At 43.2% G+C, this 23,593-nt stretch overlaps 1 protein-coding gene across 1 annotated transcript; it reads right to left on the bottom strand.

Annotated features, from left to right (window-relative positions):
* Nucleotides 1–18,059: 18,059 nt before the first annotated feature.
* Nucleotides 18,060–23,454, bottom strand: CETN2 (centrin 2). Its single transcript, XM_023507583.1, has 5 exons — nucleotides 23,389–23,454; nucleotides 22,305–22,463; nucleotides 21,858–21,986; nucleotides 19,400–19,537; nucleotides 18,060–18,651 (listed from the first exon to the last, which is right to left on the bottom strand). The coding sequence occupies exons 1-5, from the start codon at nucleotides 23,389–23,391 to the stop codon at nucleotides 18,562–18,564; spliced, it is 519 nt and encodes a 172-aa protein (XP_023363351.1). The 5' UTR covers nucleotides 23,392–23,454; the 3' UTR covers nucleotides 18,060–18,561.
* Nucleotides 23,455–23,593: the final 139 nt, after the last annotated feature.

Raw genomic sequence — 23,593 nt, 5'->3', positions numbered from 1 at the left:
CACAGGTTACCTTTCATACTGTTGATTGTTCCTTTAATCTCTGAAGTTTTAAAATTTGATGTGGTCCCATTTCTCTATTTGTTCTTTTGTTGCCTGTGTTTTTGGTGTTGTATGTAACAAAACATCACCACACCCAATGTCATAAGTCTTTTGCCCTGTTTTCCTCTAGGCAGTTTATAGTTTTAGCACTTGTCTTTAGGACTCTGATCAATCTTGAGTTAATTTTTAGATATAGTATTCAGTGAGGTCCAACTTCATTCTTTTGCATAAGTGTATCCAGTTGTCCCGACACTGTTGAGATTCCTCCACTCTTAAGGGGTACTCAGGAGCAAGGTGACTGACTGAGGGTAACAAAACCTCCTTTCCTCTTGCTGAGCCACTTACTCACTTGGGGACCCTGGGCAAGAATTCATTCTTTTGGCTCGGCACCTGTGGCTCAAGCAGCTAAGGCACCAGTCACATACACCTAAGGTGGCGGGTTCGAATCCCCAGCCCAGGCCCGCCAAACAACAATGACGGCTGCAACCAAAGAATGGCCGGGCGTTGTGGCGGGCGCCTGTGGTCCCAGCTACTTGGGAGGCTGAGGCGGGAGACTCGCTTGAGCCCAGGAGTTGGAGGTTGCTGTGAGCTGTGATGCCATGGCACTCTACCCAGGGGGACAGCTTGAGGCTCCGTCTCAAAAAAAAAAAAAAAAAAAGAATTCATTCTTTTATGCATTGTGTAATGTCCAAACCTGGAGTTCACAGCCTCCAGAAGAGTATGGAGTCTGTGGAATTAGATGGTGGAAGGATACATTTTTATTTTCTCCAACCTTGAACTAAAATTTATCATTATGGATAATGAATACAAGCAACCAACCACAAGAAGATTAGCAGTACTTGTAACTTTGTCACCAAGAGGAATTCCTGACATTTTCATCTCACATTAACTGTGGCAGCAGCTCTCTTCAAATATCCTTTACACTTGTCATACTTCTAAATTATACAAGTTCTTAGACCTGCCACTCAATTTTGTTATTTAATACATCAATGAATATGCATATATATTTTATAGTATCACAATTATGGTTTTAAAAATATTTTAATAACTGTATTTCAATAAAATTGCTTTCTTTGTATTCCTGCCTATTTTATTTCATGTATTCAAAAACATTATTTTGAGAAGGAACCCACAGGTTTCTCCAGAAAACCAAGGAGAATTTTCCAAAGCCCTGCCCTGAGCACGGTACTAGGGACACAGCAGCCCATGACACAGAGGGTAGGCGGGCACACAGATATGAGATAGAAGGCAGTCTGCTGATCTCTGGGCTAGGTATACCAGAAGCTATGGGAGCCCAGTGGACTACACAAGTCCAATTTGAGCAGGAATTTTTTTGGAGGCTTCTGTATAAGGGAGGACTATCAGCCTAGAGGTGTGGCTCTGCCCTTGGTGACCTATTTACCTCTCTTTGTACAGGTAAATGGGATTCAGAAAAATGAGATATGCCCCCCCCCCCTTGGCAGTAGATAATCGGTTCCCTTCCCCCTCTTCTGCTGACACCAGACATAGTCAGCTGTGGGAGCAGAGATGCTCAGTGTGCTCACAGTAGCTATAGAAATCCCAGGGTTTCCCTAGCAACAGCTCCGGATGGGTCTTGTTGCTAGGGAACGCTGGGATTTCCCAGGCTGCTGGATGAGCAAGACTGTTCTAGCCCTGGGGCAGAGGCACAAGCAGAGCTATTGGTCTGAGGCCTAGGGGATAGATGGCTACCTTAACCCTAATACTTTTGGGACCCCCAGGCCCATAGCCATGTGAAAGGGTGCTGTATGCTGGGTGAAGGGATTTTGAAAGGGGAATAAGGAGGGAGTGCTGTGGATAAGCAGACTAATTAGAAAAGTCAGAAGGAGCCCAAATACCAGGAAGTAGAAAATACTAGACTTTGAGAAGCTCCCAATCTAAGTCCAGCACTTGGCTGTTTCTAAAACACTTTTCCCAAGATTATCACATACTTACTTGCTTGCTTTCAAGAGCAGGCCCAAGATTAGAACCAAGGTCAGTCTCATGGGTGTACAGCTGAGGTAGTTGCATGGTTCCCATAGTTATAAGGGCTCTGGACACTTGAATTAATGCTCTGCTATCACTGGCTTGAAATGCTTAATAATTTTTTTATTAAATCATAGCTGTGTACATTAACGTAATCATGGGGTACAGTGTGGTATTTTCATATACAATTTGATGCTTAATAATTTTTAAACAAGGGGCTCTGAATTTTTATTGTGTACCAGAAATTATGTAGTCAGTCCTACTTTGAATCTCCATTTAAAAAAGAGAAAACTGACCCACAGTGAGCAGATGTAATCAGTCCCAGTTCACCCATCTGAAAGCTCACCTCAAGAGCCACTGCATTTGCCCTTAGCTGCTTTCACGCACTAGCAGCCAAAAGGGTTTAACCAAAATAGGCCTTTAGCATGGGAAGGCACTCCCAGCGGCCCCATGGCAGAAAGATAGAATCCCCTCACTTGTTGTAGGGCAGTGGTTCTCACCACAATGTATTTTCATTGTTAGAAAGGGGTCAGGACCCACAGGTTGAGAACCACTGTTGTAGGGTCTGAACTCAAAACTGGAGGAAATAAGACTTGGGGAGCTCTCAGTCTTAACAGGAAGCCAGATAGCAGTAAGCAAACCCAATTAGAATGAGGGCTGAGGACTGGCAGCTCTGAGGCCCGGAGGTAGTGGCAGTAGACATTCCTCTCATGTCTTGGAAAGCCCTGAAGAAAGTGTCTGCTTCCTACTGCCCCGGCTCTTTCCTGTACAAAGTGGACATTTCCCATCTTTGTCTCTAGCCATTAATTCTAGGGCAACAGGAAAAACCCACGTAAGACTGTGTACACATTTGGTGAAGTCCTGCTCGTTAGATGCTGGCATAACTATTAGAGGCTGACTTATGTCCCCCAAATTCATATATTAACCCCCAGGATCTCAGAATGTGACTGCATTTGCAGATTGGGCCTTTAAAGAAGTGATTCAAATTAAATTAGGTCATTTGGGTCAGCCCTAATCCAAGATGACTGGTTGCCCATATACGAAGAGGAGATTAGATCAGGACATGGGAACACACAGAAGGACAACAGTTAAAGACACAGGGAGAAGGCAGCATCAATACGCCAAGGAGAGAGGCCTCAGAAGGAACCAGCCCTGCCTACACAGTGATCACTCAGATGTTTAGCCTCCAGAATGGGGATGTAATAAATGTCTTTGGGTTAGACCATCTGGTCTGTGGCACTTTGTCATAGCAGCTGGAGCACCCACACAATGGTCTTCACTCCTCTTGTCCCTTTGAGGTAAAGCCTATGACCGTTTTACAGAGGAGGGACACAAGACTCTGAGGGGTTAACTGTCTTGCTTAGGGTCACACAAGCTGCTAGGCAGCCATGTTAGGACTTGAGCTCAGCTTTGTGTGACCCGCTAAGCCAGTGGTTCTCAACCTTCCTAATGCTGCAATGTATTTTCATTATTAAAAAGGGGTCGCAACCTACAGGTTGAGAACTGCTGCCCTAAGTCCATGTTTACAACTCGTCTAAATCAGAACTTCAGGAGCCCCTTCCTGGGCATGCCCATCCCTCTGCTTCCCCCAGTCTCATCACTAGCACACTTATGCCTCAGTTCCAGTTTCTCAAAGCTTCCCTGTGGCTTGCACCCCTGCTCCAAGCTGAGAGGACTTCTCTGTTTGGATACTTTGACAGATGGGCTCTAGCGCCATATCAACACTGTCTCAATGAACAAACACAAAAGTAGATGTGAAAGGCCTACTTTCACATCAAAGTGGCAGTCACATGGGGTTCTCGAACACTTCAGCATTAGAGGGACACCCTTTCTTTAGTATGAAAGTGGCTACACCAAGAGATCTCTGACTCTGTTGCCTTTCCATAGAGGAGCAATTCTGCTATCTTTGACTCTCTCCTTTCAACACCAAGAAGCCAGGTATCTTCCTACACAAAGTGTTATCTACCCAGAGAAAACCATGCTATTCTCCTAGAAAGCAAAAGTAACTACAGATAGATAGATAGGGAAATTGCTTTCTTCTTTTTTTCTTTTTTAAACAAAAAAATAACTTAATGGTGCTTTATTGAGGTAATAGTGTATATACAATAAATTTCACAGATTTTACATGTCAAGCCTAATTAAAATTTTAACAAATATACACTCCAATGTAACCATCATGCTAGTTTTTACATCAACATCCTACCTCTCTGCTCTGAGAGTTACATGCATACTGGGCCAACTCTGCCCAAACCACATATTAGGCCTCAAGAATAGAGTTGAAGAACAAGGTCAATGGGGTAGATAACCCTTCTAACCCAGCAAGACAAGAGCTATGATGAAGAAGGTGGACTAGGAAAGCACAGAGTAATACCAATCCAGCCTGGAGGAGTCTCTAAAGATTCTCCCACACCAGCATAGTGGCTCATGCCTATAACCCCAGCATTTGGGGAGGCTGAAGGGGAAGATCTCTTGAGACCAGGAGTTTGAGGTATAGTGACGCATAATCAAGCCACCGTACTCCAACTTGGGTGATGGAGTGAGACCTCGTCTCTAAAACAGAAGAAAAGATGGGAGGGAGGGAGGGAAAGGAGAAGAACAAAAGAAAAAGAAAGGAAGAAGGAGGGAGGGCGGCAAGAAAGGAATGAAGGAAGGTGAGAAGAAAGAAAGAGAGAGAAAGAATGAATGAAAGAAAAGAAAGAGAGAGAGAAAGAGGAAGGTTCTCTAGAGCATGTGACAAGCTGGGTCTTGTAGAATAAGAAGTCTGCTAAGAGGAGACAGGAAATAAAGAGGCATTGTAGGCATGAGGATATGCAGTGGCTAAGGGGTATCCAAAGGCTTAGGAGAAAGATTTCAGAGTAAATACACCAAAAGATGGCTTCTAGGGTGCCATCTGGGGTCAGGAACAAGATATGATTATAGAGAAATGAAATTGAGCTTGTTGTCTGACTTAGAAGCTATTTATGAGGCCAGAACAGTCAGTGCCTGTCTTAACGTTCATGGCAGGTTTTATTGCTTGTGGTCAAAGGCCATTGCACAATACATGGAGCCAAGAGCAGGAACAGCATGATTTTTTGGAGCAATATCCAGAATAAATGTGAATCTCTGCCTGAAATGGTACATTGCAGAACCAGTTACATAACCAAAATTATCCATCATAGATCACAGCACTAATTGATTGAAGTATCTAAAATCAGGTTAGCACTGATATTTAAAGTAGTCAGTATCAAAGAGATACATAAAATTATAAAATCTAAATGAATGCTTGCCCCTCACTGAGCCAACATGCCATTTCCTCACTCTCTAAACACTTGTTTTATTCTGTTGTCTACTAGAATGTATTTTTGTAAGCTGTTTTAAACGCTTTTTGGAGAAAGAAAAGTACACACATGCATAGATGACCATATACATAGATGCCTGCCTGTTTGTCCTGTAAATAGCCTATCACTTCACATCACTGTTTAATTCCACCTCTACCATAAACCAAATTGCCATATGCACTTGAGTCTGTTTTAAGACTGTTTTTCCTCTTTCAGTAGTCCAACTACTCATTCCTGGGCCTAGACCTGAGATTTTATTTACCATGGTTCCTTTCCTTTATTATCCAAACATTCTCAAGTTTCTTCCATTAAAAAGACAACCCACCTCCACCACATCCACATGGCCACTAGCAACTATCCTATCTCTTGCCACTCACTCACAGTCAAGTTTCTCAAAAAGTTTCTACATACGATCCTCTGTTTCTTCATTCACTTTGCAGCCTCAAGATGCTACAATCTTATTTCTGTTCCCACCCTGCCACAGAAATTGCTCTTGCTGAGGCCACCAATGAGCTTTCTGTTGCTAAATCCAAAGGCCAGATTCTAGCCTTTACCTCCTTGACACAGTTGACCACTTCCTCTCTTTTGACACACTCTCCCCTTGCTTCTGTTCCCTTCCATCCTTTTGGGCTTCCTATAGTCACTTTCCTTACTTTCAATCTCCCTTCTTTGCCTCTCCTCTTCCTCCCATATCTTACACACTTGAGCTCCTGGGATTTCAGTGCAGGGCTGCCTTCCCCTAGCAGGTTAACTGTAGTTTCCCCAGGAGCACATTTCTAAATCTACATTTTCCATCATTACCTGTGATACGTGTTCACTAAACACCATTTCCTTTTCTTCCATGTAGCTGGACCACATTTCCCAGAATACCTTTTGATTACCTGTAGCCATGTGACTCCAATGAGATGACCAATGAGATGTTGGGAGAAGAGATGTTTGACACTGGCAGGTCTGGCCACTGAAACCTCACACATGATCTCCCACATTTTTTTTCTTCACTTATCTGCCAGCCAGGTACAAAAAAAGCTAGTGGAGACCAGCCTGAGCAAGAGCAAGTCCCTGTCTCTACTAAACATAGAAAAACTAGCCAGGCATTGATTCTGGCCCTTGTAGCCCCAGCTACCTGGGAGGCTGAGGCAAGAGAATCACTTAAGCCCAAGAGTTGGAGGTTGCTGTGGGCTGTGATACTACAGCACTCTACCCAGGGTGACAGGGTGAGAACTTGTCTCAAAAAAAAAAAAAACATTGGAAATATCTGAGTGCCTAGGAACCCCTGGAGCTACTGGACAAGAGGAAGCTGGGCCCCAAAGAACCTACATAGACCTCCAACCTAGCCCACTCCCACAACCTTTGAACTATAACATGAGTGAAAAATAATCCTTTATTGAGTTAGCTCACTGAGGTACAGGATTTGCTTGATGCAGCACTTTAACTTGGCCCAATTAGTATACTCTCTCTATGCTAATGACAACCAATTAGAAGCTTGTGCTTCTAATTGTGCATCAAATAATTGAAAATAGGGCTCAGAATGATAGGAAAGAGAATTTTTCAAGTAGATTAGTAGGAAGCCACAGAGGTTCGTACATTCATGTGTACATTCGACAAACACTTAGCAAGTGCCCACAGAGCACCACTCACTGAACCAGACCGTAAGATCACAATGACAAGCGGTAATAGAACAAGTCAAGCACTTGTGGAGTTTCTTGTGAACTGAAGGACAGTGTATCCTCATGTCTCCTCTTTCTATTTCCAGCTATGAGAAAGCGTTTGGTACTTCATACAACCACACCACCTGTAAAACTGAGGCTGCCCCTCTTTAGTTCTTAGAATCTACTCTTTCTCTCTTTGCAAAAGGGTACAACTGATGTAACAGTATAACACCTCTTTCTCTTAAGAGTTTTTCTCAGGATTCTTATTGTGATAATATACATAGCATAATCTTTATCATTTTAATCATCCATGAGTATATAATTCAGTGGAATTAAATATATTCACAATGTTGTGTAACTATCAACACCACCTATACTCAAAACAATTTCATTACCAACAAAAAATCTGTACCATTAAATAGTAATATAATGGTCCTCTTCCTCCTCCCCCTGAGCTTCTGGTACTCTCTAGCCTACTTTCTATCCCTATGAATTTGCCTATTATGGCTACCTCATACAAAGTATGAGGTGGAATCATATAATGTTTGTCCTCTGTGTCTAGCTCTTTTCACTACACATGTTATTATATTCCATCATGTTGTAGTGTGTTTCAGAATTCCCTCCCTTTTCATGGCTGAATAATATCCTACTGTATGGCCAGATCTCATTTTGCTTATTTACTCAACTGTTAATGGACACTTGGATTTCCACCTTTGGGTGATCGTCAGTAATACTGCTATGAACATTGGTGTAAAAATATCTTTTTAAGTCCCTGCTTTCAAGTCTTCTGGATATATACCTAGAAATAGGATTTCTGGATCATATAGTAATTCTATGTTTAACCTTCTGAGGAACCACCATACTATTTTCCAAAGTAGCTGCAACATTTTACATTCCCACCAGCAATAAGTCAGGGTTCCAATTTCTCCATGTCCTTACCAACAATTGCTATTTTCCTTATTTTTTATTATAGCCATCCTAGCACATGTAAAGTGGTATCTAAGAATATTTTTAAATATATAAAAGTCATACCTGGGCTCAGCACCCATAGCACAGTGGTTACAGCGCCAGCCACATACACTAAGGCTAGCAGGTTCAAATCTAGCCCAGACCAGCTAAACAACAGTGACAACTGCAACCAAAAAAAAAAAAAATAGCCAAGTATTATGGCAGGCGCCTATAGTCCCAGCTATTTGGGAGGCTGAGGCAAGAGAATCGCTTCAGCCCAAGAGTCTGAGATTGCTATGAGCTGTGATGCTACAGCACTCTTCTGAGGGTGACATAGTGAGACTCTGTCTCAAAATAAGTAAATAAATAAACAAATGTCATACATGAATATAATTTTGCTCTAAGAGCCTCAATCCAGAACAGAATAAGAGGAAAAAATTCATTTCACTGCAGCTACCTCCACATTCCTTCCCCTCTCCAGAGAAAACCACTGTTAAAAGTTTGGTATATGAAAAAAAGGGGGGAAAAAAGGAAAAAAGTTTGGTGTGCATCCTTCCAGGCCTTGTTCTCTGTAGTTCTCTTCTCACGTGTGTGAAAAGGTTATGCATAAAGTATGTATGCTCTGTCAGAGTCCCTCCTTATTTCCACCCTTTCCACTTCTAAGATTGTACCCTACATCTTCGTTACCAGGAAGAGCAGGCTGTGTTGGGTAATGTCACCGTAGCTGAGGTTTGGTGTCTCCCTCATGCCATGTGCATTGCCTGCATCATCTCAGGCCTATTCTGGACTATCTTCATTCAAATATACCAATAACTCTTTGCTCCTCTTTTTCTCTGAGATCACCTTCCTTTGGAAAAAAAAGAATTAGGAAGAATTTCTCCTCTTTGAAGAAAACAGGGATCCAATAGGACTCATAGAAGAAATAGCAGTGAATAGTGAGAGACTGCCCTCTGCTGGCTGTGTTAGGCAAGGGTCTCTGCAGCAGCAGCCAATTAGGAGGGCTAGATATTGTAAAGAATAATATATATTTAAATGTATATAAAGATATTATAAATATACACTTATATTTACATAATATATATTTTGTAGACAGAGATGTATGGATAGGTAAATAAATTTATTGTAAGGAATTTACTAACACCATTATAGAGGCTGGCAAGTGCCAAGATCTGCAGGGTGAGCTAGAAAGCTGAAGACCCAGGAAAGCTGATGATGTAGTTCCAGTCCTAACTTCTAAGGCCTAAAAAGCTGATGGTCTACTTTCAGTATCAAACCCAGCAGGCTCAAGACTCAGGAAGAGGGACAAGTATGGTGATCACACAATCCTGGCATTCTGGGAGGCTAAAGTGGGAGGATCACTTGAGATCAGAAGTTTGAGACCAACCTGAGCAAGAGTGATACCCTGTATCCACAAAAAAGCAGAAAAATTAGTCCTGAGAAGTGGTGTTCACACATAATTCCAGATACTCAGGAGGCTTTAACCTAAGAATTTGAGGTTGTAGTGAGCTATGATGGTGACACTGCACCCTGGTCTAGGTGACAGAGTAAGACTATCTCCAAAAAAAAAAAAAAAAAAAAAAGAGCCAATGTTGTAGTTCAAGTCCAAAGGCAGGAAAAAGTTGATGACTAGTTTAAAGGCCTTCAGACAGAAGAAGTTCTCTCTTAATAGAAAGTCAGTGTCTTTGTTCTATTTATGCCTTCAACTGATTGGATGAGGCCCACCCACAATGGGGAGGGTGATCTGCTTTGCTTAGTCTACCAAGTCAAAGGCTAATCTCATTCAAAAACACCTCCACAGACACACCTGGGATGATGTTTGACCAAATATCTGGGCACCTTGTGGCTCAGTCAACTTGACACATAAAATCAATGATTACATGGGCCTTTTGGGGGACCTAAATCTATAGCAGGAAGCTGTGGTGCATTTAAGCAATTGCTTTGATGGGCAATATAGATGATCAAAATTCTAAAGTCATGAGACCCAGCACAGTGGCTCACACCTGTAATCCTAACACTCTGTGAGGCCAAGGCAGGTAGATTACTTGAGCTTAGGAGTTTGAGATCAGCCTGAGCAAGAGAGAGACCCCCCCATCTCTACTAAAAATAGACAAACTAGCCAGGCATTTGGTGGGTGCCTGTAGTCCCAGCTACCAGGCAGGCTGAGGCAAGAGGACAGCTTGAGCCCAAGAGTTTGAGCATCACAGCTCACAGCACTCTACCCGAGGTGACTGAGTGAGACTCCATCTCAAGAAAAAAAATTCTAAGTCAGATAAATTAAGAAAAGAGAGCATGTAAGCCAAACAGGAGAGAAAGACAACGCAGTGCGGATGGAAGTCACATCACCTTCCTGCTCTGAGCCCTGTAATGGCTCCCCATCTCCCATAGAACATAACCTTTACTTAGCAGCTTTATGAGGCCCACCCTGCCCCCCCCCCCGCCTCCTTCTGGCAACCACTCCTTCATCATTCCTCACTTGTGCCAATACTGTTGTTGCCTCAGGGCCTTTGCAATTTCTGCTCCCTCTGCCTGGGTTTCTTTCCCCCATTCTCCACCAGGCTTCAAGTCTTTGCTGAAATATCATGTCCATGGCAAGGCCTTCTCTGATCAAACCAGCACCGCCTTCATCCTTTTCTACCTCCTTACCCTTCTATATCTTCTTGAGCTTGTGTTCTGTCTGTCCTCTTCATTAGAATGTACATCTCGTACAGTCAGAGACTTGATTTTCTTCACTACAGTGCCTGGGCCAGAGTAAATGCTAAATATTTTGTAAGTGAGTAGATAAATGAATGAATACAAAAGATAAAAAGAGAGGAAAGATCTAATGATGGATAAAAAGCACACACACAATGACGTGGACGCAAAAGAATAATTTTAGGAAGACTGAAGCCCAAAATGAATTGAAGCTTTCAAAAAATGCTAAAGACAGATAAGTAAAATGGCTTTCAGTCAGCGTAAGGAAGTGCAAGAGCAATTTCTTGGAAGAAAATAAATCCTCTTTTGTTGGCATTTTTCCTTCAAGAAGATTGATCTTCAAGCTAAAAAATGTTGGAGGGGAGGGAAGACAAAGAGGAGGAAATCTAGGCGACTGGTGAAGTTGCTAGATCCCAGAGGCTCCAAGAAGTGAATGGTTGCAGGGAATGTCTAGATGTGACAGAGACAGCATCACAGAGATCCCCAGGCCTCTGAGTAGTAAGGGAAGCAACAGTCTCATACCCTCAGGGATAACATGGAAATAGTGCTAGAGCTGCCTCACTGGAAAAATCCAAGCAGGACCAGGAAACAGGCAGATCTCAGGAAATGGTGGTGTGGACAAAAGATCTCAAAAGTAGGTGCTTCCTCCAAATGCAACACACACATTCACACACACATACACACACATTACTATGACACAGTGCTATGGGTTTGAATATTTTTCTCCATACCCCAAATAGTGATGTTCAATTCCAAGGCAGTGACTGTGAATCTTTTTTGACTCTTGGATTCTTTGAATAAATCTGACAAAAATTGCTCACAAATTATCCACGTCATTTCAGAAGATTTAAGAAGCTCCTTGGGCCAATTCATGGACTCCTAAAGTCTGAGTGCCCAGGTTAAGAAACCTCATTTTGAAGGCATACCCCTAAATTGGAGCACTGGGGCTAATGACATAAATCCTCAGCCCTATAGTTGAAGATTGCAGCCAAATTCTAAACTCATTCATTCAACAACTTTTTATTGTGCCAGGATGTTCTAAGCTTTTTAAACATATTAGCTTATTTAATCCCACAACTCCCTTGAGGTAGGTTATACTAATATCCACATGCTACCTCACAGATGAAAAACACAAGGTACTGAGCGTTCAGGTAACTGGAGCTCATTCAGTAGTTAGAGTGCAGCCAATGATGGGACCCAGAAGTCTAGCTCCAGAGCCATTTCACTGCTACCCCACAATGCCTCTTATGAGATTGCTGTCTGTTCTTTCAGACAGCCTGGTTCATCCTGAAAGCATTTCTCTCAAACCGTATATAAATTAGAACAACAAACCTACCACCAATAATATCAGAGGTTCTGTTGCCCTGCCTCAACTCATTCACCCCTCTCATGCTTTACTGAAGCAGTTTTTAATCATCAATGTGCCTTTTGGAAGTATTTGCACAAGTATTTTCCTACATCCAACAGGTCACAAGGACACAGCCTCATGTGCATGTTCACACTAAGACTCCAAGTTGTGAAAAAACTTCCAGATGTGAGGCTGCACACCCCCAGGAGCTCACTGATTGCACAGGAGGGGCCATATTCAGTGTCCATGTAATAATGTGTTCTGTGGCACAAATTCCAAATTTAGGATTTTTTTCCTCAGAATCACTATGTACACTTCCAGTCAGGACACTCTGGGGGTAACAGAGGAAGTTTTTCAATAGGAGATTAGGATGTATGAATTTTCTGTGGCTGCCATAACAAAGTCCCACAGACTGGAGGGCTTAAACAACAAAAACGATCATCTAATTCAGTTCTGGAGGTTGAACATCAAAGTGTCAGCAGGGCTGGTACCTTCTAAGGGCTGAGGGCAGGCTGTACTCCAGGCCTCTCTCCTGGGCTTGTAGATGACATCTTCTGTGTTTCTTCACATCATCTTCCCTCTACTTGTCTTTGTGTCTGAACGTCCTCTTTTTATAAGGACATCAATCATATTGGATTAGGGCCCTCCTTAATAAACTCACTTTATCACCTCTATAAAGACTCTGTCTCCAAATAAGATCACATTCTGAGGTCCTGGGGTTAGAACTCCAACATAGGGGTTCACAATTCAACCCGCAACAAGGGATAATGGCCAGGAAGAAAAAGAGACACAAAATGCTACAAAGTTGTAATGAGCAAATAGACATTTGCTATAGGATCAGCAAACTTAGTGAAGGAGTAAGCCTGCTGATGGATGAAGCCCCGCATCCGGTGCAAAACCTGCCTCCAAAAAAATCAAAGGTGCACCTGTGCTCTCCCTTTGAGAAGTGTTCAGTATAGTCAGGGAACCTTAGTAAGCCCATGCAGTTGGTAAACAATTTTGATAGCACACAATCAGAAATGCAAACATGTCATTTTTCTGTCTTTTAATTAGACTTAATAGGGCATCCATCCAAAAGAGCTGTCATTCCATCAGTGCCCACATCTGGTAGCCTTTTCCAAGGGGTATATAGCCCTGCCAGGATTCTTACCACTGTGGCAGCCTCTTCATCTTGCTCAGGCTATTCAGGATCACTGCCCTCTTGGCCAGCAGGAGATTCAGTAGCGCTGCCTTGGGGCCTCTGTCCTAGTACCCCACCTAGTGGCAAGGGACATATCTGCAAGACTGCTGTCTTCCCCAGCTGGGAAGCAGTCCTCTGCTCACAATCAAAAGTTTCCTGAAAGAGGGAACTCTAAGGAGGAGTTTCATATGGAGAAGACCGATTTGGGGATAAGATGAGGAGGCCAACAGCAGAGGCATGAATGGATATGTAGAAACTGATTCTATCTCAAGGGTAACACACATAGGCACTTAGTAAAAACACAGCATGCAAGTTGTGGGGTAAAACAGGCTAATTAGCGGACAGTGAACACTGGTGGCCATGAGGAGTAGATTGTCACACCCAGCCACCCACCAGACATTAGGCTCCACACTACTCATTCAACAACTGTGATCCCCCTCTGCCCTCATAGCACCCCTGTTTTCTAGATGAGCAAACAGAGACTCAAGAGGGTTAAGTCCTTTTCTACAAGGCCAAAACTGCTGAATAGAAGAGTTAGGATTTGAACTAGGTGTAACTGAGTCTAAAGCTCATGCCACTTTCCTGAGTGTGAGAAAGATGGGACTGCTGACTGTCTTGGGAAAAGACAGGACAGAGATCTCAGCTAGGAGGACATTGCAGCAATGCAAATTTGGGTTGAGGTGGTCGCTTTGGAAATGAAAAAGGAAGAAGTATTATCGGAGTGAATATTGTAGGGAAAGTCTTGGTAACATACTTGGTGGAACAGAGAGGAGAACGAAAATGAAACTGACATCAGAAAGCTAAAAGCCAAATGCAGTGGTTAAGGCGAAGCTTGGAATGTAAGACGACCAGGAGTGTGGGGAGAAAAGCTAGAGGTGAGGGTAAATTTAGATACATCCAGTGCTGAAGGCAATGTTCTCAGAAATAAGCCTAGCACTCCCTTAAGAGTTTTGGGGGCTGCTGACAAAGATTTCGGTCATCAAATCTGTCTGATATATTTCAGCATGGCACACGAGGATGGCATCACTGCTTCTCAACTTCTGTCAATACAGACTGATTACTGTGGCTACAATGGAAGATGCAGGCTATTCCAGAACGTCCAGCATGCAGGTGAACTGAGACGTGAAGTGGAGGACACATCACAGTGGTGTTAGAGGGACTGGGTAGGTGAGCACCACCAGACAGCAAGTAGTTGCAGTCAAAGTGAAGGGCAACTAAGTATATAGCAGGCTGATTACTAGCCATTTTCTATGGAGCAGTGACTAAGTGGCAATTGTTGCTGAACTGTTGTTTTCAGTGTGTATTGCTTCCTTTTAGTGTACTGCCAAAATTCTAATATTTGAAAGTGTGGCAATAACATAAAATCAAGGTGAGCAGCCCCAGCACACAGTTGTCACTGAAAACAGGAGCTCCCTTGAGAGAAGAGTTGTTCTAGGATTGAGTTTTGAGATTAGCCAAAGAGTCAGAGTCCCTGGCAGTTGAGGTTATGTTTGGAAGGACATCTCTCTCAGAAAACCCAGATTTCACTTGAGGGAAATTTCTCCCAGTGAATGGTGGAGTTGCCCTTAGCCCTTTCATGTGGCTACATGGTCACTGAAAGACCTGGGTCAAATCTCACAGTCTAAGTACTGGGCTTCCCAAAGAGGTCATTAACCAAAAACTGATAACATGCATGTTCTTTTCGGTCTTTCCCATAATCATAGAACTTACAAAATAAAAACAGCCCAAAAGAAAGAATTTAAAATCTGATAGAGTGTGAAAGACCCTCAAGAGGGTCCTAGTGACACCAGTCTGCATTTTAGCCCTTCACCTCTTGGCCAATGCCTCACGGTGAGGGCAACTTGAACTCCCTTCTCTCTTTACACAGCCTCCTTAGGGACAGTCTACTGACATTGATACCAAGCATGCCCACCAATGGCTCCAGCTGCTCATAGTTCTAACACCATGGAGCAAAAAAGGACTAATACACTGGACATTTCTTTCAAGGAGACACACAAAATGAATTCTGCTCCCTTGCCATCCTTGCCGCTGCCCCTAGATCCCTCTGGTCCAGCCCCATATAAACTAACTTTGGCTTGAGGCTGGGGAAGGAAAGAGCAGGGTTGGGATGTGGAAATCAGCTGAGCAAGAAACATGACCACTATCTGACAATTTTGCTCATTATCTCAATTATAACGGAATTACATAAGGGAACCGCCCACTCCTAGCATGCCCCTGACACTAGGACAGAACTGAAGATACCAAACAAGGTCAAGAAAGAGGAGGACCCTGGAATCCTCCACCCATTTCTCCACCCCACACTGAGCAGATTATTAGGGATCAGCCTAAAAGGACAGGCCCTAACCCCAGGGTGGAACTATCCCTTCTTGGATCAATCTGTTCTTACATTTTTTCTTAAGAGCATACTGTTTTCAAAATATCTCTACTTCTGTTATGCTTCATGTTTATTGTTTCTCTCACTCATGCCCTTGCACTTGAATTCCTTCTTGTGGGCAGAGGGCAAGAACTCTTCCAGTTGCAGCAGTCCGCACAGTCGCAGTCCAATGTTAAGTGCCCTCTCTTGCTCCCCATGCCCCTCCACCTCTCTGCTCCATCTTCACGTGAACTAAGCTCTGCTCCCTCTATTCCCCAGTCCACGTAGGCGATCTCTGGTACACTCCCTCCTCTTTCCCCCCAACTTCAACTGAATTCTCTGGTTCGCCCTCACTTGAACCAACCTCTGTCCTCTCTAGGTCAGAATGCCACTCTACTCCCGTACAGCTCTCTGCCCCTCCAGCCCTGATCTCCACATCTCTCTAGCCCAACCACAAGGGCTGACCCCTCTGCTCCCTTCCTTTCCCTCCCCTGCCGTGCACCTCACTTCACTCCACTTCCCCTCCCCAGAAAGGAACTGGCCGTGCCTGCCTCTCTTGCTCACATCAGCCAAACTCATACATCTCTTGGTACACCCACATGAAGCGACCTCTGCTCACTGTAACTCCCCATCAACTCTCCATGCCCCTCCTGCACCCTGGGCCTGCCGCACTTGAACGGTCCTTGCTCCTGGTTCATCCTATCCCCCACCTCCCCACCACATGGCCACCCCCTACAGAAACTCTACCAGACTCACATGAACTTACCCCTGCTCCCTCTCACTCTCTTCCCTCCTCTAATCCCCTGTACCCCTCTGGAACACCCGTACATGCACTAACCTCTTCTCTCTGCCCCCATGCACCACCATTCCCCTAGCTCTCCTAGTCCTGATCCACATGAACTGACCCCAGCTCCTTTGCCATCTACTTCTGCCCAGTCTTTCTAGCACTCTCATCTGCCTCCACATGAACTCCCTAGTTCCCTCTGCTCCATCTTCTTGACTCCCTACAGCTCTGGTCCAGTCCTACATGGCTGACTCCCACCAACTCACTGACTCTGCTCCCTCTCTATTCCCAAGCCCCATCAAGCCACTTGCAGACCCAGCTTAGCATGTTCCTATCCTTAGGGATAGCATGATGCTGGCCACTCTCTGTCCTTAAGAGATTCCTGAGGGGTTTTCATTTATGGGAACATTATGCAGAAGACAAGAATGTTTCCAGGGTGGTTAATTAGCTGAATTTAGCCATTCCACAATGTACACTTATTGCAAAACATCACACTATACAGTTTTGTCAATTTTAAAAATTAATTTTTTAAAAAAACAATGCCTATTAGTAAACACCAAGACAGCAAAGGTCAAATCCTTCCAGGAAATGCTGTCAATTAACATTGAGGACAGTAATCAGAAAAGCTTCATGAATCCATATTTAACAACAAAGCTTACGTGATAAGGACTACAAAGGAATGAGAGTGAGACTAAACATTAGTGAACCCCCCTTGCTCCTGAACCCCTACCAGTCAGGTCCTTTGTGTGAATTTTATTCACACTTCAGTGACTCTGAGTTAAACACAACCCTTCTCCCTGCTGCAGACAAGAAACTCCAGGCACCTGGAGAAGTAGCTCACCCCAAACTGCCCAGGCAGAAGTGGAGGGGCACATGAGAACCCAGAGCTGAGGCTAGTCTGAGCATTTCTCAATGACTGCCCCCTCCACATGAGGCTGGTTTGGGGGCTTAGTAGAGCTCACATCCCTGGAACCTCATGTCCTTCAGGATTCCAGCACCCCAAGGAGGGCTGCCAACTACTATACGTAATGCCCAGATCAATCTGAATTTCAGATTAACAATGAATAAACAAATAACAAAAACTCAGGGCTCTACTTACAATTTTTTAAAAATTCATTTTTCATCAGAAATTCAAATTTGCCCAGATTTTCTTCTTTCGTTAGCTAAATTGGGCAACCTTATCCCCAGGTAACTAGGAAGCCCCCAGAAATCATGTGTGAATAAATGAACATTCCATAATTGTTGTTCATTTTCCATGCCCCCTCATCCCTCCTAGCTTCTCACTGTTACCCCAGAACAGAGACTTTAATGCCACCTACCAGGGCCTCTCTTGTCAGTAGTCCTGTGCAGGGCCAAGAGGGCAGCCAGACAGGGTCACTGAGCCCAACCCAACCTCAAGAGTCTATGAGCTACCATAAACACATAAATTCATAGAAGCTGACTGAATCCATCCTAGCATCAGAATGGCCTCACTGTCCCTGTTTTATGCAAGCACAAATTACCAACAAGACTCTTTTTTGGCCTTACACTTTGTTGATGCTATTTTTAGGGCATCATTTAGGCTTAGGTAAAATGGAAATTCTACCAGTTTTACAAATCCACGGGTTCCCAAGGCTATAATTCATGCCAAGAAAGTAGCAAAGGAATATTTCATTTTCTGTCCACAAGCTGCTAAGGATTTTATATCCAACAGGCTGCCTTCAATACAATGGTTGAGAAGATGAACTCATAATCAAGGCTAAAGAACTCACCCTTAGAGAACAAAGATTGAAACTAAGAAAGGTTTTATTGTTAAAACAAAATAGCAGTAACGCACATCCAAATCCCAGTGCTAGAGTCCACTCATTTTTGTGAGAGAAAACTACATTCAGGCATCAACTAAAAACTGGAACTACTGAAGAATGCCCAGTGCTTGTGGTGACACAGGTACAATATGTGCTTGTCTAAGAAGTCATTCTGTGTTTCCATATAGGTGGGAAAGCATGGCAAGAATGAAACAACACAAGGCAAAATGGCAGGTGCTCAAAGCCTAAGACCCCTTCTCCACTCTAATGTGCTCTCGTTTTATGTTTGAAAATTCACCAGCATGTCATTTTACTGTAATATCAAAGAACACTTCCCCAAAAAGTCTAAAATAGATTCGAGGTCACTACTAAACTCATACAGGGAGGTCAATAAGGGAAAAATAGTTTGGGTTCTCAAAAGCCAAATCTCACACAATGGCAGGCACTACTGTTGCTGCATGTGCTCGCAGTGGAAGATGCCGACCTCAGTACAGGCTGGTCTTCTTCATGATGCGCAGGAACTCCTGCTCGTTGACTTCACCATCTCCATCTCGGTCAGCTTCATCAATCATTTCCTGCATGGCAGTAGGATACAAGTTGGATCAATTCATAAACTAAACTAAAAGGTGATTAAGCAATAGACTTTCAATAATGCTACATGAATAGATAATTATAACCCACTCAATGTCAACATGCCACTTTTTATAATAGCTCATTTCCTGAAACGTTATAAGAAAACCCAGTCATACTTTGTCATATCATCTGGAAGAGAGATTGAAGATCATCTTGACTAGAGGGATCCCTGAAACTTAAGATAGTTAAGTAAAATTATACATGTGTACATTTTTCTGGAAGCAAGGTTCATAGGTTTGTCAGACTATCAAAGGAGAATTAAGTTGTCAGCAGAAGGACAAGAGTACACTACCTTTCCTTCAAAGAGGTGCTCACAGCAAAGAAAATGTAACTCAGGAAAGCTGCAAATCAGGGAGACACAGTGGCTCACACCTGTAGTCTCATCACTCTGGAAGGCCAAGGTAGGAGGATTCCTTGAGCTCAAGAGTTTGAGACCAAACTGAGCAAGAACAAGACCCCTGTCTCTACTAAAAATATAAACACCAACCAGCTATTGTGGCAGGCATCTGTAGCCCCAGCTACTCAGGAGGCTAAAGCAAGAAGATGGCCTGAACCCAAGAATCTGAGGTTGCTATGAGTTATGACACCACAGCACTCTCTCTACCCAGGGCAACAGAATAAGACTAGCTCTGGAAAAAAATTTTCAAAATGTTGCAAAAAACCTAAAGGTGAATCTGACACATCACAAACCTGTAGCTCCTCATCAGTCAGGTTCTCGCCCAACTCCTTGGCCACACGTTTCAGGTTTTTGAACGATATAGTCCCAGTTTCATCATCATCAAAGAGCTTGAAAGCCTTCAGGATTTCTTCTTTGGTATCTTTCTCAGACTTAACGAGAACATAAAATGTGTGAATAGGGAGATGTTGCAGTTACTCATGTCCTACATCCCCACAAATGTCTGCTCACCCTTTCTTTTTCAACAACATAACTTGGGTCTAGATTCGGGGCAAGTGTTAGGAAGCCCATGTTTGGCCTTGGAGCCATGTCAGACAACCCAGGCCCTCCAATCCAAAGAGATATCTGTTCCCTAACTATTGCCCTACCCCATATCTACTATTTCATAACTGGTAAGAAGAGGTGTCTGCTTAGTGCACAGCCAAGAAGTCTTGAGAAATAGGCACAAGGCTTTGTTTTGGGGGCCCAAAATAACATAAGTCTGGTGCAACTGCTGCCTTAGCTGCTGTCTGTTCATATAACTGCTGTAACACATAGAGGCTGTGGGCCCCTGCAGAACACCGGGGCTTGGCTTTTCAATGTGCAGCATCAGATATCACTAGGTATCTGCACTGGTTGCTCCTGTGTTTTTCTTTCTCTTGTGCAGAAATTTCTCCAGTTCTAAAGCCAAGGAGGAACTGTGGAGCTACTAACTTCTCAGATTCATTCCCTAACCCCTCCACCCTGGTCCCATATCACCATGTGGCCTTCATGATACGAGTTCTGGGTAACAAGAGATCAAATATCATCCAACATACAAAAAGATTCGATAAATTATTATAAACCCAGAAATTTAAAAGTAAATATAAAAAATTGTACCTAAAACATTCTGCCTTTACAAAGCAAGAAGTAAATGGATTCATTTTGAAAATGTAGGAGCGGGAGAGGGGAGGGCAAGTGGAGGGAGGGTATTTGGTGGGATCTCACCTAATGTGCACAATGCAAGGGTACATTTCAAAACAACTAAGAGTATAAAGTGTCTTTACCACAAAAAAATAAGTGAGGTGATGGTTATGCTAATCAGTTTGACTTAGGCATTCCACATCATATATCAAATCATCACATTGTACCCCATAAATGTATACAGTTATGATTTAATAAAAATTAAATTTAAAAAATAAAATAAAATATAGGAACAGTGGGTAGAGTTAAAATTGTAGTAACTATACTGCTTACACTGGTAGAAGAGGGATCCTCTTGTGTAAGAGGCAGGGAGGAAAGGGAGGGTTATTTTACTTGTTATTAGATCACAGAGCATTACTGGAGCCCCAACTATTCTAACAGAGGAAGAGAGTAAAATATCCAGGAGCTCAAACCCTGGACATTCCTGAAAGGCACCTGCCAGTAGCTAAAGATAGAAAGAGCCCCTAAGACGAACAATTTAGGAAGTGACCTCAAACGCAGGATAGCTTTACTAGGTCGTTACGGGATGTTGGGCCTCCTCATCTCTAACTGGGTCCACAAAGAAAAATGAAGGTATGATTAGATGATTTCAAAACAATACAACTATTAGGAGTGGAGGTATGGTTATTTAATAACATTAATAACACTGGAGGTAAGTGTAGAACTTAGTCATGCCACGGAAAACATGCCTGGGACACTGATGTAGTTACTTTTCTATAGGCAAGGAGAGGGAAGATGAACCATGCTAAGAAGGGGCCAAGAAGCCAATGAAAGAGCAAGGCCTTACTTAGCTGTTGGCCCTGTATGAACAGACCTCCTGGTGGGGTGAGAGCTTACATTCTCTTGGCCCTTTCAACCATTTAAAGGGTGACACCTCAAATACTAGGAATGGATGAAACCAACCTTAGAAGCACTGAAAAATCATATCCCTATTGTACCAAAAATCAAAGCACAACTGCTGAAGTAAATACCCCTTAGGCTGAGTCTGCTCTGAACAAAAAATTGGAGCGAGAAGGAGTCTGAAATTTAAAGTATACAGACTTCGATGTGCTCTCGCCTAACAGGCACAATATAAGGGTATATGGCACACCTCCTAGGTGAGAAGCACAACTACAGCATGGACTTTACCTAACCAACCAAAACAATGTAACCCAATCGTCTGTACCCTCATACTAAACTGAAAAAAAAAAACTATATGAACTTTGTATCGTCAAAATGAGAGACAGTTTAAAAATTACTGGTGTTTGTAGGTTTTACCACTTATGCTTAACATATTAAATTTCAGTCAGAGAAAGACAATAACCGAAAAGTGACAGCAGCACTTTTACTACCTTACAGAGGGTAAAGTGACTTCAGTAACTTTGTGACCTTGAAGAAAGCCAAAAAGAACTTATTCATCTTAATTCTCAGTCATAAATAATACCCTTTGTCAGGTAAACTCTCCAGTTTGTATTGATTATTCTTCAGTGAATTCACTTTCATTTCTAAATTCAAATATAGAAAATATGCATATTGTTTTAGCTAACTTACCATTTTCTGAGTCATTACAGTCAAAAAATCACTAAAATTCATTTTCCCTGTCCCTTCCTTATCAATTTCACTTATCATCTTCTTGATTTCTTCTTTCTTGGGTTCAAAGCCGAGGGCCCTCATTGCCACCTATAATGAAAACAGGAATGTCTCAATATGAACATCTAAACTTAGCAGGAGCCAAAATGACACCATGGAGAGGATTAAGTTAGCATCTCATCACAAATGATTGGGGAACACTGTAACACTGATCTAATCAACACTTGCAATCAATTTTATTTAATAACACTAGAGGTAAGTACAGACAAGAAAATGGAGTACAGTACAACCTCCCTGGTTACTTTTTGTAGGGAGAAGAGGGCAAAAGGAGTAGAGCAGTGACAGGGAGATGACAAGGAAGACACAGAGGAAAGGCCAGGCAGTATAGCAGAAATGTGCGGAGCTTGCCTTAAGTTCCTTAACATCTATGGTCCCAGTTCCATCAGCATCAAAGAGATCAAAAGCTTCCCGGATTTCCTGTTTTTGTTCTTCAGTAAGCTCAGGCTTAGGACTCATCCTTTTTCGCTGGGTACTTGATGTCATGTTACCCTTCTTAAAGTTGGAAGCCTTTACACATTATACAAACAAGCACAAAATTATGTAATATAGTCCATTGTTAAAGTAACAGACACCCATATCTATTTTTAAATTAGTTTATCCAAAGTAATTCCAAAGCTTTGCTTAACAAGAGAGATAACAGGGTTTTCTGGAAAGAACAATGAATCTTTCTAGGACCTTTATCCCCTCTTCTTTTTTACTATTGTTTCTAGAAGCAAGGAGATTCATTTAAGTCTTCTTAGATACCTCTCATCTTGAATAGCTAGTCAAAAGAACTGACTGTGGATAACTAGAGATAATCAGCTCTACCTAAATGAGAGAATCCTGGTTCTGGAAACGACCTTGCAACTCCACTCGCCAGTACTCTACTTGCCAGTAAGTACTCGGACTTTCTGATTACTTCTAGTGTTAGTAAGTTTTTAACATGCATACTGTCACTTTTGAGTAATAAAACTCAATGCATTTGGCACCTTTGTGACTTCTCCAAGTAGCCTGAAGCATCTCCTGAATGCCTCTGTATTTAAATTGCAAAATACATATTAACAATCAGAACACAACAAATCTCTTCCTAGCTCTTTGCACAAACTCTTACAGAGAGAGACGGCCAGGAAGCCAGGTTCTGAGAGGGAGGGGTCCAGGCCAGTGGGGAACTCGAGGGTTCTTTTACTCAGAGGGGGCCAACGGAGGAGAACGAGGAAGGCCAGGGGAACCCAAAGGGCGGGTAAGGATCTGCTGTGGGTGAAGGGGAGGCATCGGGGAAGCGCAGGCCCAGCGGGTGGCTGGCGTCTCTACCGTACCCTTCCGGGAAAGAGCTCAAAGGAAGGAAAGATACCACAAAGCCGAGAACGGCTCAGGAGAGCCGGCGTGGCTAGGAAGGGGCCTGGGAAGGGCTCGGCCTTTAGGTGCAGGGAGCCACGAGGAGGCCAGCACTCACCATAACCAACGAACCGCCACCGGTTGTTACGGCAACCAACCTATACACTAACTAGGCGCAGTTCCCGCTGCACCCTGCGCGCGGCCCCGCCTCCCATGGTCGCCCGCTCGCCGCCGCCGCTCGCCATTGGCGTAGGGTCGGAGTAGGTGGGGCTAACCTGCCCACTCTGAGGCCCGGAGGGGGCGGTGCGCTGGCAACCGAGACC

The sequence above is a fragment of the Otolemur garnettii genome, unplaced genomic scaffold, assembly GCF_000181295.1.
Source record: "Otolemur garnettii isolate 467f Iridium unplaced genomic scaffold, OtoGar3 scaffold00190, whole genome shotgun sequence".
In the NCBI taxonomy this organism is placed as follows: Eukaryota; Metazoa; Chordata; class Mammalia; order Primates; family Galagidae; genus Otolemur; species Otolemur garnettii.
This window is presented reverse-complemented; position numbering and strand designations above follow the sequence as displayed.